We start from the raw sequence: 17,033 nt of genomic DNA on the forward strand, positions 1-17,033 counted from the left end.
AAGGGGAACCACCACCCCGGTCTGCCACTCCTTAGGCACTGTCACCGACTTCCACGCGGTGTTGAAGAGACGTGTCATCCAAGACAGCCCCTCCCCACCCAGAGCCTTCAGCATTTCTGGGCGGATCTCATCAACCCCCGGGGCTTTGCCACTGTGGAGTTGAAAAAAAAATATATATAAAAAATAAATCAGGTGAAGATAGCATTATGTCACATGTAGGCCCAGGACTATTCTAAGCCAAAAAGTCCAGTCTAAAATATCTGCGTGAAACCAGCCCCAGTAGCACCTCTACTTGTGTTGGTTCACTACTTTAGCATTATCCTGTTCTTAATGTGCAAAATTTGGTGGAATGTCCTTTTAACAAGGCAAAATAGTGCACGTTATTTTTCCACAACATTAAGTAGTATACAGTATATACTAACTGTACCGAAGTGCTTTAAAGGCCCTACTCACCCATGGTCCAGGTCCACACTGGGGTTTCCACTTTTTGCCTGATTAAAAGCCTTCTCACTGGGAGTGTAGAGACTGTTTGATTGGCAGCCAGTAAGTGGAAACGCCTGTGTGGGTGTACAGGGCCTTTAACGAGAATATATCAGAGGAATATTATTCTCAGAGGATTGAGCTCCAATATCCAATAGACTGGAATAAAAAAAATGGTCTGAGTAATGACAAAGAACGCTCCCTAAATAGGCACTCAGTCATCAAAGCCCTGCTCTAGTTAGTTGATTCAGAATTACGTTAGTATTGTTGTTGCTCTAGCTAACAGGAGCTAACTGGCTGAATTTGGTAGTTGAGCTTGCTAGCTTAAGAGATGGGGTACACAAAATGTGACATTGTGAAATAAAACTGTTATCAGGAAAAATGCCTTCTTGAAATAAAGACTTTTGAAAAGAGAATTTTGGAATAAAATTTATGTAATTAAATAAAAATAATTTAAAAAAAATTGAGTTATGAAAATGAATGATGAAATAAAATTTCACGAATTAGTTTTAATATTTTTTTAATTATTTAATTTTTATTTCACAATTTATCCATATGATCTTTTATTTTATTCTCCTCTTTTTTTAAATTCTTTTTTTCATTATTATTTAATATTGAACATTTTGAGGTTCCATAGTATGTGGTCACACCGGTATTGAAAAACAAATTCTGCTGTTGACAGTTCAGTCACTATAAAACCATGCTGAAGAAATGGGCTCAAAAATGGCAGCTGCTTTGTTATTTAGCTGGAGATATGTGCAGTATTTATTTGTGGTATAAACTGCATCAAGCATTGAATTCCCAAGCTAACCAATGATTGTTCTTCAAATGTACAAGTTTGGCAGACATTTTAAACAATCTTTTTTTTATTTGTATTTCCAGGCAGAGTTTTGAGAGGCAGAAATATTATAAAAATACAAATAAAAGTACTTTGGATGAGGAAAAATCTATTTGAATAAATTCTACGGGAAACATGGGCCCGGTTAGGCTGGTGGCTCTGGAAGTACAACCTGTAACCTTCAACTGTTGTGATGTGTTCAAATCAGCCAAATCAGCCCTTGAGTAGGTTAAGTCGACTGGTCAGACGTAAAAACAGCAGTACACTGTGGGAATGCGTTGAGGCTCGCCCGCCAACAGCAGTGGTGGTTATTTTACACTGGCCGGGGCTGCTCCTGGACAAAAGTCAGCCAGAGACGAAGCTGTGCTAGAACCGTCCTGCCAAAGGTCAAAAGGTTAACAATTGTATTGTGGCCAGTGTGTCTGTATGTGTGTGGGTTGGTGTGGCAGTTTCCATGTGTTACATCTTTGACATGAAAAGTAAGCCAGATCTAGAATATCATTATGAGGCTTGTGCTTCTGACTACACAAATACAGGCATGCATGATCATTTGTGCAGCGTCTGAGTGGTTATCTTAGGATCAACAACAGCTATATTGTTTGTGTTGCCTAATATTTGCAAGCGCATCAGTAACATCTATGCATATTTACATGCCAAAATACATGAAGAGTTCCTCTCAACATGGAGAACAAGGGAATGTTTGAATTCTGAAAGCAACAAATATGAGAAACCGGTCCGACAGCACCGTGGTTGTAAAAACTTTGCACACCATTCAGAAGTTCCTTGAGGGAAAACACATTTCTATATGTCATTAGGGTGGACTTTACTAACTGCTTGGTGTACATTTGTGTACGTTTTACAGTTATTTAAGTCTTTGCAGTTAACTGATCATCACAGCTAAGCATTTAAAAACAAAACCTTGATGAGTTCCCTGTCACATGTAAGTAAAATGTTTATATTAAGAGATGAAGACCCCTGTTGAACACACTTCTCTTCCACTAGCCTCATCCAGACTTCACACAGAGGGGTTCTTTCAAAGTTGAAACATTATACTGGTAATCTCTGTCTATCTAAAAAAAACAAGGAATATCTACTCGTCTGTAATAAGACCTCTCATCCCTTTTGGCTTAAAATCCAATCCACTGACTTACAGACTTGATTTGCTAATGAAGACTGTTTAAAGCTTCAGAGCGAGATGCGAGAAAGAGATCTTGTTTTGTCAACTGCTGCTTTCAAGGGCGGGGATTAAATTGTCAAGCTCAACAATTATTTTCTGTTAGTATTCAACAACTACAGGTCATGCTTTGGAGTGGGCATTAAATAAATTCCTATTATTTTATCTAATTTTAGATTGTAATATCAATAAATATTATGATATATTAAATTTACCGGAAAACCCATAGAGCGATAGAAAAAAGAGAAAAATCGATACAGCATATTATTGCAATATTTTACGTGGCAATATTGTATTGATTCATGGACGTCAAGTATCGATCTTTTATTATATAAACTGTTAATATTGAAAATACAATGTAGACTCTAATGCAACCAGTTCAGTTTGTTCCCCCTTCAGGGCGATGCACCCGCTCGCTGTACATTATCCAGCTTATTTAACGACTACTTACTTAAGAAATCAATAAATTTGCCACAAAAACAGTCCGCTTGAGTCCGACATCAGAACTGTGATCGACCAATCAGAATCGAGTATTCAACAAAGCCATGTAATAAATCGCAATATATCACAATATATCTTATCGCAATGCTCAGCATATCGCAAAATGTTTAAAATCACATTAAGATTATATCATGACTTAAGTATCGTGATAATATCGTATCGTGGGGCCTCTGATGATTCCCACCCCTAGAAGCTATACTGACAAACCGTATATGAATGAAATAACCAGATGGGAATGTCTGCTTTTGTCTAATCCAGTAAATTACAGCAGAGATACTACGAGGTATGGCAAAATCTCTGACGGTAGATAGATTTCTATCATCTCACAACATAGTAAATCATCATATCTCCCACTCACGTTATCACTCATCAGAGCTGTGACATGCTCAGATTTGACTATCTACTACAGTAGCAGATAACCTTTCAGCTTAAAGGGCAACTTCAGTAGTCTTCAACATGGACTCTATTTTCCATGTTTTTGTGTCTAACTGACTAATAGGGACAATTTCTGAAATCGGTCCAGTACTGAGGGAGAACGCTGTCAACGGCAGCTGCTCACAGGCTGCAATATGGTGCTACTGGGGCAAGCTGGCACCGTCATTTACATCCACTAAAAGTGCTTGTTTTTGCCATGAAAGGCTCTGATTGTTATTATAAGTGTCTGACATTATGGAAAGAGTCTCGCTCAAGGAGACGTCTCGTTCTGAAATCTGGCGAGGTGACGTGTTGCCGGAAGACAACGGTGGAATAGTGGAATACATCCATGTTGGAAACGTGAGTGCCAGCCGGGCAGAGTTTGTTGTGTTGGAGCACAGAAAGTGTAGCTTAGTGTTATCTAAAAGATTTTCAATGTCATGGCTCAATATTTAGATGATTTCAAGGTCTCTGAATGCGATAGCCGCCCGTATTTAATTGAGCCAGAGTATACGGATATTCAGATTTCACATGGAGACTTCCCCTTGAGCGGGACTTGGACACAATAACAAACAGACCGGATGAAGAGAACGGTAAGAAAATGTTTTATTTCTCTGTTAGGTCCTTTCCATAATGTTGTCAGACACTTATAATAACAATCTGAGCCTGTCAGTGGCAAAAACAAGCACTTTTAGTGAACGTAATGCTAAACTGACGCTGCTCACTTGCCCTCGCAGCTCGTTTCGCAGAGTCGGTTACAGCGTTCTCCCTCAATACTGGACATTTCAAAAAGTGTTGTCCCCATTAGTCACTTAGACACAAAAACATGAGAAAATAGGGTTCAGGTTGACACAACAAAGTTACCCTTTAAAATAAAAATAAAAAAACCCCAGTGTCATGTTTCAGTTTTTTACAGAGAGCAAATAAAAGACAATACATTCAGAAGTGAAAGCTAGTGGAACACAAACTAAACCAGAAGTGGTGCAGGACTCTGGCTCTATAATGGCTTTAAATTGTTTCTTCACAGTGACTCCACATCAGGAAAAATTAAAGCACGCTTGCTGTATTTTTGCAAAATTACAATCGCGAATTCAAGTACTTGATCAAATGGTATTTTGTCTTTGACTGTATTTTAAAATAAATATAAAAAATTAAGAACTGCTACATGGCATCAGTTACAGAATTGGCTTACACAATAGCTGCTGTGAAACAGACTAATTATTCACCAATTTTTCCAGTCATTAAAAAATAAAAAAATAAAAACAAATGCAGCTCAATGAAACGTGATAACACAGCTGGGATCATGACACTCTCATTCAAGCACACATACGTTAAAACACCACAGCCATTTCCACTTACAGTAGTTTAAATATTGAAAAACAAAAACAATCACCAAGCATAGAAAATAAATTCAGCGTTATCGTACAATCAAACAGGATGTCTGCTCTTGCCCTGCAACAACTTTCAAACACAGCCACATCATTCAGTCAAGACAGACACAGACATCCTTTTTATCTCTCAGCTACAAAGAGCATAAAAAAGCTAAAAATTACAATTAACTTGCATAGCTGTGAAGCGTATAAAAGAAACGGGGTAAAGGTCAACAGGTGCAAAGAGTTTGAAATCATGTTACAGCTGTGTGAGACTCAGTGTTTGAGTGTACATGAACGAAGAATATGTGCACCTCGTGTGAAAGAAAACACAAAGTTGAGGTCTAAATCACCCCTGTGCAGTGAGTATGGGAGACTCCTTAAAGGAGAAGAGGTGAGTCTGGACCCTAAGAAGAGGTGGTGTGAAGATGGGGTTAGTACGTTTGTACAGTAATGCGTGTGTTCCACCAGGGGGTGAAGGTGACCCCGTGGGTCGGGCAAGTTTTAAAGTGAGCCCTGGTGAGACTGGGAGTTTTTGACATTCTTAATCTCCAGCTCCAGCTGTTTGACGCGCACGTCCCTCTGGTGGAGGAGCTCCCTCAACCGTCGGATTTCCTCCTGCTGCTTGTGAAACTTCAGACGCAGCTGTGGACAAAACACAGGCACAATATATTGGAACACATCGAGGGTGTAACTTCAACAAGTAATGGGGGAGACATGTAGCCGTTTTCACTACTTTTAGGCTTCAGTTTCAGTTTGATTTAAGGCCTTTGCACACAAAGTCTGTATTTTTCGTCCTACGGTTTGATTTTCTGTGTTTTTTTGCATCTGTCAAAAGGCAAACGAGGGTTATTTGTCCACTCAGAGCCACCGTCTGTGCAAACATCATCATCCAATATGGCAACTGATAAACATTCACTTCATCTCCCAGTACAAAGCACTTTACGATAAAGTAAAGAATACAGAGATGGGATATTCACGCTGAAAGTTCACCAAAGTTCACTAATGTTAATTTCGTGCAACTTCGTGTGACTGTGCCCCAATTCATTCAGTTTTGTCTCCTATTGTCAATTTTCGCAACGAAGAGAATAATAACACGTCATCAGACTCAGTGTGCAAGGTTTCTGTGTTTGGCGAAAAAAAAAATTCCCCACAGGGACAATAAAAGTATATCTTATCTTATAATAGGTCCTCTTTAAGGATAAGGCTGATGATATTCTATATTTTTGTTATTGCAACATATCATGAAAATACCAAAACCAACAATTTGTTAGGCCATTGATTCCTATTGAATATGTATATATTTATAAAGAGGTCACAAATATAGTATAATGTCTAGTTTAAAAAAGGAAAAAGTAATTTCTTAAAGCTGCTTAGCATTGTATTTTTTTGACTCAAAATCAGGCCTGTGTTTATTGTAATGAAGGAACACACAAACACTCACATATACTGTATGTTTTTAGACAATGGACACAGAGCAATGAGATATATCAGTCTCTGGATACAGAGACAATATTTGAGTAGGATTATTTTAATGTTGGTTTTGGTCTTTTCATGGGATTTATTGTCAATAACAAAATGTAGAGCATCAGCAGCCTCATCCTGCAGCTTTCTGAGCAGCAGCTGGGATGTATTGGACTTAAAAAACTACTCCGCCTTCTCTGCATGTTTTAGGAGAAAACATTAAATTCATATTTTTATTTACTGCTACAATTTTCATTATGTTTATGAAAATATGCCAATTGAACATCAATCAAAGTGACGACTATTTGATTTTTTTTATTGAAGTTTTAAAGTCTTCTTATGCTTTATTCATTTTATTCTATTTTTATTTAGTGGTTTGCTTTATCTCAGTCTCTGAATATAATTTTCAGGGTTAGTGCATTAATAAAACAGAAGTTAAGGCCACCTTTCAAATTCTTTCGCAAAGTTAAAAAGTTAATTTCACAATAAAGTGTAATAAACTATAAATAAATAGCATTGACATGTTTTTTTTTACCTAAATAATTGTACAAACAGCAGGATATAAACTCAAAGAATGACCGAAATGATCCGGTACCTCGTTCTCTGTCCTGGGCGTAGAGCAGAGTGTGAGGTCTTCTCCGTTGCTGACGGGCGTCCGACTCTTGTCGTCCTCTGTATTGCCGCTGTCCTCCTTGCCGTCTTTGGTTCCCAGTGTGTCCTGAATGTAACCCAGCTGCAGCATGCCTGGTCTGCTGTGAGACCTGCGACTGTCCAGCGAGTTTCCCATCTCCTTGCTCATCTCCGAGTACGACTCTTCGATTTGACTCCCGGGCTTCAGAGACATCAACACTGGGCCTAGAAGACAAAGACAGAGACAGGAGGAAGATGAGCTGAATGATCCTGAAAACTTAAATGAGAGAAAATGTTCTCAGAAATTAAACCTGATGAACTATTATAAATTAAACTACCAGATAATATATAAAGTAGTTCAAATCACCCCTACCTTAAGGGGAGACACCGCAGGTGAATACGTTTTTAACTTATAGATATCACCATCAAAATACAGTCAAGCCATACATTTTTTTTGGGGGAATCATTCATTTAGGAATGAAATGCTGTATAAATCAGGCTATGATTGGGATATGAACAAACCCCTCTGTAAAATCCTTCAAAATATAGATATTAATGAAACTAATTGAACTATTGAAGTGGAGATTTCTGGCTCAGAATATGAGAAAACAGCCTTTAAAGGTATGAATTGTAAAATTGATCAATTCAGCTGTACTTGTCTAAACTGTTGGGTAGTTTAATTTATGACTAAACATCATATTTCATAAACTCTACATATGTTTTGTATGCAAAATCTTACTTTGTAAAGTAACTAAAGCTGCCAAATAATGGTAGTGCAGTAAAAAGTACATTTCCTTTTATGCTACAGTATAATAGAAGAAGAAAGTAAAGAAAAGACTCAAGTACATAAAATTTGTACTTAAATACAGTACTTGAGTAAATTTACTTAGATACATTCCACCACTGCCTGTACACCCCCCAGTATCTCGCCAACATACACTAATGTCAAACACACATTAACTCTGACCTTTATCGATGCCGCTGAGCCACTCCTCTGCAGCCAAAGCAGGCTTGTTACCAGCCGTCATTGGATAGAGGTCTTCTTGGTACGACTCCGACTAGAACACGGACACAGTACATTCAGACAGACATACATACCAAATTAGGTCTCATCAGCTCAATAAGGATGCATTTCTTTTATTTATATATATATATATATATATATATATATATATATATATATAAATATAAATATATATATATATAAATATAAATATATATATATATATATCTCCTGTGGTGTTTGTGTGAGTGGCTGCACTCTCACCCTGCGGGGTACGATCATAGAAAGAGGCTCAATGAGACTCTTGATTGTCACCAGTTTGTAGAACCTGAACACCTCGCAGGAGCTCACATCCAGACCTCTCTTTGGCATCACACCTAAAGGAAGAAATGCAGGCCAGGTCAGTTTCACTTCGTTACACATAAGACACACTTTTTCTTCTGCACTATTTTGATATAATATACTTATCGTGTCTTTTGTTATATTTTTTTGAGAGTTAAATTACTGTACACTAAAAGTGTGCTGACTGATGGAGATAAGGTAGAAATGTAAGAACACCAAGACAAAACATAACTGCAAATAAGATGTGCTGTACATAGAGCATAATGCTATTATTTTTTTTAATACACTTTTAATTAGTATTAAAAGTGTTTAAAAATAAGCCCTTTAACAAACACACATTTGGTCATATTGCAATAGAAAACGCAGCAATGCAGGTCCATACCAACCTGTAGCACAGGCTCAGGACCATGTGCAGTAAAGAAATTATAGGCTCATTAACAACCACCTAAATATAATTAAATGCACTGTTTAAGATCATTAGACCCTTACAATGAATTTGGCATTCATTTCTCAAGGATTTATTACATTTTTGGACTGCTTTCAAGTTTCAAGTTCTTTACTGTCATGTACACAACAATTACAGGGGAGCAGTCGTTCACTTAGATCACAATCAACTATGCTCATTAAATATGTATAAAAAGAAAACAACAATGCAAGTAAACAACAACAAGACAAAAATCTAAGACATCAAATAGTGCAAGTTAAAGTTAACCTCTTCCCCTCCTTGTGGACGTCGGCGCCCTCAGACAACTTTACTGTCTTTTAAAGATTGTAGCAGGATCATTTTTAGAGCGAAAGTTAAGCTAAATTTTGGTGAGGAAAAACTGGCATGGCCATTTTCAAAGGGGTCCCTTGACCTCTGACCTCAAGATATGTGGATGAAAATGGGTTCTATGGGTACCCACGAGTCTCCCCTTTACAGACATGCCCACTTTATGATAATCACATGCAGATTGGGGCAAAAACAATGTGTAAATGTGTTATTTTCATCTATACTAAAAACTTGACCTCACTGTATAAAATGACCTGTGGTGACCTCTAGGATAATCACAGCCTCATGAAACTTTACATCCACAAACTAGAGACCTAGAGCATTCAGAGGATGGATGGCTTTCCTAGCTAGATTGACAATAAGGGGGTTTTTGAGCAGTTTCCAGAACTGAAGTGCTCGCTATCCAATCGCCGAAAAATGCAATTCTTGAAGAAATCTCCACATGTCAAAAGTTTTTGAAACCAAATCACAGCATGGCTTTTTCTATGGTTTTCCTCAAGGTGTTGGTGTCTTAATGTGGTATTTTGGAGGGATTATCGATCATTTTTATCAATTCTCGAGATGTAAACATTTTTTAAATTTTGCACCAAATCTGTGTAACAAATGATATCAACCCAAAAATTGCGTCAACAATTTATGAGATATAATAGAGCTGGATTAACCATCATATACTTCTATCATAATGTTCTAAACCCTTATACACTTTCACAATTTATTTCAATTCATGTTTATTTCTGATTTATAACTAGAACAACTTGACACACAGTGCTGAGCTGCATCTCAAATTAATCTTCAGGTTCCCAGCTTTCAGATGATGCACACCACATCTATTTATTACATGACTATGTTGAATACTCGATTCTGATTGGTCAATCACAGCGTTCCACATTCTGTATTTCTTTATCGCAGACCGTTGCTATGTATAACAGACCGTTGCTATGGACGCAGTTCTAATGTCGGACGCTGGTGGACCATTTTTGTGTCAAATTATTGATTTCTTAAGTAAGTAGCTGTATAATAAGCGGGATAATGTACAGCTAGCGGGTCATTGTTGTGAAATAAACCCCTTCAGGGTGATGCAGCACTTCTTCTTGCTCGTTGTACATTATCCCTTACGTGACATCTACTGTTGACCTGCTATCTCCCCCTAAAGACCTCCTGTACCCCCCTAAAAAAAGACTAAAATGGGCCTATGGTAAAGAGGGAGAGAGAGGTTAAGGGACATTTTTAAAAGTTTCAGTTGAAACTGGATTATTTTTTACAACAGGACTTTAATTTGTCCGATACATACTGTATATTACATGTTGAGTTTGTAAAACATTGTGCTAGCTTCCTGCAGGTGGAACAGTGAGTTATATCTCTGTAACTTCATAGTACTGTTAGTGCTGCTGTTCAGTTCCACAAAAGATCGATTGACAAAATCTTGAACTAGTCTCTTAACTTCTTCCAGCCAACAATATCCTTGTCGTGGGTTTAAAGTCTAAAACATGACACTGCATGTCTGTCTGCATGTCACTTCACATGATCTACAACTTCGCCTTGAACTGCCGGTTTGGCTATTCAAATATTGCAGGCTTATTTGCACAGCAGCTTTGCTTACAGGTGCACGAGAGTCAGCACGGCCAGCAGGCAGGCAGAGTCTCCAAAGAGACACATTTTACTCACATTCAAGTGAGGAAATAGTTCAATGAGACATCCAACATACTGGATCTTAATTAAAAAACATATAGTACCAGTGTGTGTGCGTGTGTGCGTGTGTGTGTGTGTGTGTGTGTGTGTGTGTGTGTGTGTGTCTTACCCATTCCTTTCTGAGGTAGGTTTGAGCGGTACTCTGTTAGGAAGTGGATATACGGTTTTTCTGAGCTTATCTCATAGTACCTTATATTTCCGTCACCCTGACAGAGACAAGAGAAGTCTTTATGACAATAATATCAAAACTACTTTGTGTATAAAGACTTTCTAGTTGCTTTCAGAAACCCACCTTCCCAGCAAGGTAGAGCATGTGTGTGTCGGGGTCGTAGAAAGGAAAGAGGACTCCTGACGAACCGTCCAGGTTCTCTTGTAACAAAGGCACAGACAGATCGTCCTGCAAAAACACACCGAGATCAAAAACAAACACTAAAGCACCAGTAACATGGACAACATCCCCTGATGTCAAAAATCCACTTTTACATAAGAAGCACTCTCCAGCCCTGAATTAAAAACAGAGTGCTCAATCCCTAATCCCTGCTCTGGCTATAATCTTCCACCCACGATGCACTCTCACATATCAAAACATAACACAGTCCACCAGTTTGTCCACTAGATGGCAGAGTTGTGTTTGTGAGAGAGTTGCCACTTCATACTGAGCATCGTCTTAGCCCTGGGTAAACACATCAGGATGGGAAGAGCTTGAGTGAACTACAAGTTTGTTTGTTTTTTTTCTACAGTCAACGTCTTTGATTCACGCATGAGGCCATTTGGAGCAAAACAGATGAACCAAGAAGTTGTTGAACACCAAAGTTTATTATGTCGCAAATATCAACTTTCATCACCTTTTCGTCTTAATAATTCCCCTCTATACTTAATTAAATATTCAACTGTCCTTTTTCCTTTTATCCAGAATCTCTAATACTCAGAGGTTTTAATGACGGAGGCCAGGAAATAGTGCTGCCTAGACCGGTGACCTCTGCGGTCGTGATGTAATATGCTGCCCATTACTTTGTATTTGTATTATTATCAATACTCTAATATCGGGATTGTTCTTATTTCTGGGCCTTTGCGCTTATTATTTTGTTGTTGCGGACTTGTTGGTTTTCCTGTGCTTCTTGTGTGAATCGTATACATGTACTTTTCTAGTCAAGACATTTCTGTATGTCACTATTTGTTGTTGTTGTTGTTAAATGAATCAAAACAACCTTCTTTAGTGAAGCATTTCCAGGAAGACATGTTCCTCATTTTTCGTGCATTTTCCTACGAATGTAGCTACGAACGGTGGTATGAGAACAGCCTGCTGTACTTTGGGTTGCCCTTTCTGAGTAGCCGCTTACAGGAAAATACAGAAATGGAAACTAATCGATTAGTCACTCGACAGAAAATTTATTTTGATTTTCGATTAATCATCTAGCCGCTTTTCAAGTAAAAATGGCCAAACATTCGCTGGTTATCTGACAGTAAACTGAACATCTTTGGTCATCGAATACAACATGAAATTTTAATACAAACTCAAATGTCCAAATAATAAGAAAAGTTTGTCTACCATACAATATTATAACCAAGTAATTGGTGATCTGTCTAGTATGTCATTTTAAAATGCTCTCTATTTCTTCTCTCATTAGTTGTTTCTTTTTCTCTATCTCTCTAAGGTTTATCGTAGTCAGTCTTTTGTCTATCTTGACAATATGTGAAGTCTAGGATGTCTGACATTGTACCATATATTCTCTTAATAAAGTTTAAAATAAAAAAAATTTAAAAACTCAAAGGTCCACTTTCTTGCTTTTTCAGAGCGTCAGATTGCATCTCATGGTCTTCATCAGTGAATGGAGCTGGTTCAGGTGTCACCACATGACGTGTGGAGTCACCTGATAACAAGTGAGTATATGTGTCATCACCATGACAGGGACTCCACATATTGACACTGTCTAGCTGACAATTTGCTGATTAAGACCGCATGAAAGCGCCGACAAAAGCAAGTTAGTGGAGCTTTTTGAGATAACTGCGTCACAAATTACTTCCTGTGCCGTCAGTGGCTCTCACCTGATCCCACAGAGCAAACTGTCGGTCGTTCCAACGAGAAGTGCCTGATGTGAAGAGCATCTTCATGTTACCCAGGAACAGCACCTTGCTGGCTTTGTGCGTCTTGCAGTTGGCTTCCTGCAAACACAACAAGCATCAAGCATACTAAACATTTGATATATATAATATAAAAAAGGTATGGCTAATAAAAATAGCACTGTGACGTAATGTTCCTTATGTGTCCACTTTATGAGCTTGTTTGGCAGGCGAAGCTAGTGAGAGCGGACTGATGTAAAGTGTGTGAGTCACTGGCTGTTGACCCAGAGGTCGGTGGAGTTATGCTGCTCAGGCCAGAGGTGTCAGTTTTGGATGTGTGGTGCTGGATGAGCGCCTGGGCTCGGAGGAAAGGAAGCAGGAACTCCCACTTATGCAATACTGGCTGGGATGCTATTATACATGACAATCGTGGTTTTTAGGTTTCATTGATTTTCACTGAAAAATATGTGGATTTTTCAAAAGGAACATACTAATTTCACTTCATCACCTGCAGTATGTTTCCTGAGCGCGGCTCCATGAGTCGGACCTTCCTGTCCTTGCAGGTGGTGGCGAAGAGGCTGCCGTCTGTGTTGAAGGACATGGAGAGGACGACGTCTGTGTGGTGGCTGATTGTCCGTATGGGGTTCTTTATCACCTGCTCTGGACAGTCCAGGTTCCAGATCATCACCTGGACATGGAAATTATACACTCTTGTTAATACACACACACACATACACAAATTCAGCAACCAACCACCGATTAAGAGGGAACTGAACTCAAGAAATTGGCCACTTTTTGTATTTTGAGGTTTGGCTTGGACATTCACTTTCAAATTGATTGCAGGTTTTATCAAGCTAAAAATAAAGCAGTCCACTAAAAAGTCTAAATTATTTTGTTTATTTTAGATGTAAAAGTGGTTCAAGACTTTTTTCTATGAAGCCTTTATCTAACCAGGTTTGATATAAAATATATCAAATAAATATAATATGATATCAAAGATATCTTTTACAAAGTGGACCTTCCTACCCAGGAACAATGGATGGAGATAGTAGAGGAAATCTGGATAATGGAAAAACTAATGCAACGATTGAGATTACAAGAAGCACAGATAGAGGAAAAATGATCCAAAACAGCGACGAAGAACACGGAAAGATTCAGCAGAAGAAACTGTGAGAATGAATAGACTACTAGGAAGGTAACTCCTAAACAAGTCTTTTATTTTATTTATTTGTTTATTATGTTGTATTTTTAGGTTTATTTGACTGATTATAAACACATCTGTTGGGTTTGTATGTTTACAAATGTGGAAAACTTTAATAAAAATTAAAGTGTAAAAAAAGAGATCTCTTTTACAAGAGATACCAGGTCAAGAATAGCAGCAACACAGAGTTTCAACAATTAACGTAATAATCGGATTTCACACCAAATGAAAAACAAGACTTGTTTCTAAAGTTAAATCCAAGTAAAAGCTTTTTTCCAACATTTTGGATATGCGCCTTGAAAGACAAGTGCTCATCAGTAAGTAAGGTGTTTAAGTAAGGGATAATGTACAGAGAGCCGGTCATTGTTGTGAAAGAATCCCCGACAGAGCGATGCTGCTGGCCCCTTATCGCCCTGAAGGGGATTCTTTCACATCCCGCTTATTACACGGCTACTAACTGAAGATAAATCAATATTTTTACACAAAAACGGTCCACCAGAGTCCGACATCAGAGCTGCGCCCATAGCAACAGTCTGTTATACATAGCAACGGTCTGTTATACATAAATTACAGACTGCAGAACACCGTGATTGACCAATCAGAACTGAGTATTCAACACAGCCGTGTAATAAAAGTAGATACCAACTCAATTTGTTTACCATTTCACCATTAGTGTGTGTGTGTGTGTGTGTGTGTGTGTGTGTGTGTGTGTGTGTGTGTGTGTGTTACCTGGTAGTCGTAGGCTGTACTGAAGAGGATGTTCTTAGCAGTCGGGTGCCACTCAATGAGGCCCACTCGGCGACTGTGACCCTGAAGCTCCTTCCATGCTGATGTGAGGTTCTTCAGCACGCCATGAGGAGGGATTTCCCACACTTTCACCTGCAGACACACACACACAGGAAACAGCATTGACAAACACACAGTGGTGGAATGTAACAAAGTACATTTACTCAAGTACTATACTTAAAGGAACAGTGTGTAACATTTTGGGGGATCTACAAGTAGAAATGTAATATAATATTCATAACTGTGTTTTCATTAGTGTATGAAACTAAGAATTGTTGTGTTTTCATTAGCTTAGAATGAGCCGTTCATATCTACATAGGGAGCGGGTCCTCTTCACAGAGTCCGTCATGTTGCTCCGCCTTGTTTCTACATGCTACTACTTTCTACTTCTACTCTACTACATGTCAGAAATATTGTACTTTATACTTCACTACAATTATTTGTCAGCTTTAGTTACTTTACAAATTAAGATTTGTGCATACAAGACATATGAAGAGCTTATAAAATATGATGTATTCATGTTATAGATTACATTTCATGGTTCCACCTTCTCAAATGTAAAGTTTTGCTGCTTTTCCTTTGAATTAAAATGTAATAATTTTAATTTCTCTTTAATAATGTTGAGGTTTGGACTGTTGGTTGGACAAAACAAAGCATTGTGAGGTGTCACTTTTGGGGCTTTGGGCAATTAATCCAAAATTAAAATAATAATTAGTTCCTATACAAAACAGTTAAAAATTAGCTCCAGCTCAAAAAACTACAACAGTAAGAACCTGCTTTTACATTAATGCATGAGTAATAATACTCTAATGATATAATATTTAGAAGTATCAGTCAAATGTGCCATTTTTTCTGCAGAGTACTTTTATTCTGAATACTTTAAATATGTTTTCCTGATTATACTTTCACTCAAGTAAAATGTTCAAAGCAGGACTTTTAGTTCTAACTGAGTATTGTTTCAGTGTGTTCTTAGTACTTTGACTTGAGTTAAGTATCTGAATATTTCCTCCACCTCTGCAAACACACACAAAAAAAAACAATCGCTGCACTTAATACCTCCAAATCTATGAAAATTATTACAGAAATAATCCAGGTTCGACTTTATAAAAATAAAGTCATACGTTATAAAAAATAGTCTTAAACCCCGTTGACTTTTCTTTTCTCTTTCTGTGTACAGAGATTTGTTCTCTGCCAAGTCAGAGCTGAGGAATGTGAGGAATGACTTCTACTTCTTCTTCAAGGCTAAACAGCAAGGCAATAAAATGATCTCCTTGCCGCTACATGCTCATAATGGAGGGAAATGATAACACATCACTGAACCATTTTGAAAATGTACTTTATGTGTGTTTGTGCGTGTACAAACCGTGGTGTCCTCGGAGCAGGAGGCGATGCAGTAGTCGTTGAAGGGATTCCATTTGATGTCTAACACGTTGCCTCTGTGGCCCGATACTCGGGGGTGGAGAGGATCCACTTTACCTGTCTGATACACAAAAAGAGCATATTAAATAACTAATGTGCATTACTGGGTTAAAGGAATAGACCTTTTGGGAAATATGCAAATTTGCTTTCTTGCCGAGAAGATTGACACCACTCATGTCTGTACGGTAAATATGTAGCTAGTTAGCTTTGCTTCGCATAAAGACTGGAAGCAGGGGGAAACAGCTAGCCTGGCTCTCTCCAAAGTTAACCAAATCTGCCTACCAGCTACTCTAAAGCTCACTGAAGTCCCTTTCACACATGCACTGACACACTGAACTTATCTGGACATTACATTTCCATGCGACTGGCGTGAAATCAGAAGAATACAAACATCCGAGTATAAAGAAAAGGGGTCATTTACACGAAGACGCCAACGAAAATGTCTAACTGGAGAGACAACGAGATTCTGGGACTTCTGTCGGTAAGGGCCAACACCAAAATCGTCACACAAATTCAAGGAATGGCAAGAGACACGGTTATTTAAGACCAAATTACGAACCGACTACGTGACTCTACCCAGGCCAGGCGCCACCCGTCGACTAAACCAAATCTCCACTTGTGTGCTGATGTGTGAAAGGGCAACTCTGGACATTGTCTGAATCTGATTCTCTGGACATTGTCCGCAGTTCATATGAGAAAATAGCATAAATAACACAGCTTATATGTTGTAGGCCATTAAATCAAAAATTAGCTAAAATAGCATTGCACTCCTATAACATTGTCAGACTTACGATGGACAATTAAAACAAAATAAGTGTCAAGATAGATGCATCGAAACCAGAGCTTTTGAAGAGATTTAGTCTTTTGCCTACATTACCCACAATGCAAC

The 17,033-nt window shown here is 38.2% G+C and overlaps 1 protein-coding gene across 3 annotated transcripts in view; it reads right to left on the minus strand.

The window, feature by feature from the left end:
- Positions 1–1,328: 1,328 nt before the first annotated feature.
- coro2aa (coronin 2Aa) overlaps positions 1,329–17,033 on the minus strand; it is a 50,153-nt gene continuing 34,448 nt past the window's right edge. For all 3 annotated transcript variants that reach the window (XM_074629363.1, XM_074629365.1, XM_074629364.1), the window contains 10 exons: positions 16,089–16,205; positions 14,669–14,818; positions 13,247–13,426; positions 12,724–12,840; positions 10,970–11,074; positions 10,787–10,883; positions 8,139–8,251; positions 7,839–7,929; positions 6,837–7,096; positions 1,329–5,422 (listed from right to left, as the gene is read on the minus strand). In XM_074629363.1, the coding sequence (XP_074485464.1) occupies positions 5,282–5,422; positions 6,837–7,096; positions 7,839–7,929; positions 8,139–8,251; positions 10,787–10,883; positions 10,970–11,074; positions 12,724–12,840; positions 13,247–13,426; positions 14,669–14,818; positions 16,089–16,205 (1,371 nt within the window). In that variant the 3' untranslated portion in view covers positions 1,329–5,281. The remainder of the gene's footprint in view (positions 5,423–6,836; positions 7,097–7,838; positions 7,930–8,138; positions 8,252–10,786; positions 10,884–10,969; positions 11,075–12,723; positions 12,841–13,246; positions 13,427–14,668; positions 14,819–16,088; positions 16,206–17,033) is intronic.

Source organism: Sebastes fasciatus, chromosome 3, assembly GCF_043250625.1.
Source record: "Sebastes fasciatus isolate fSebFas1 chromosome 3, fSebFas1.pri, whole genome shotgun sequence".
In the NCBI taxonomy this organism is placed as follows: Eukaryota; Metazoa; Chordata; class Actinopteri; order Perciformes; family Sebastidae; genus Sebastes; species Sebastes fasciatus.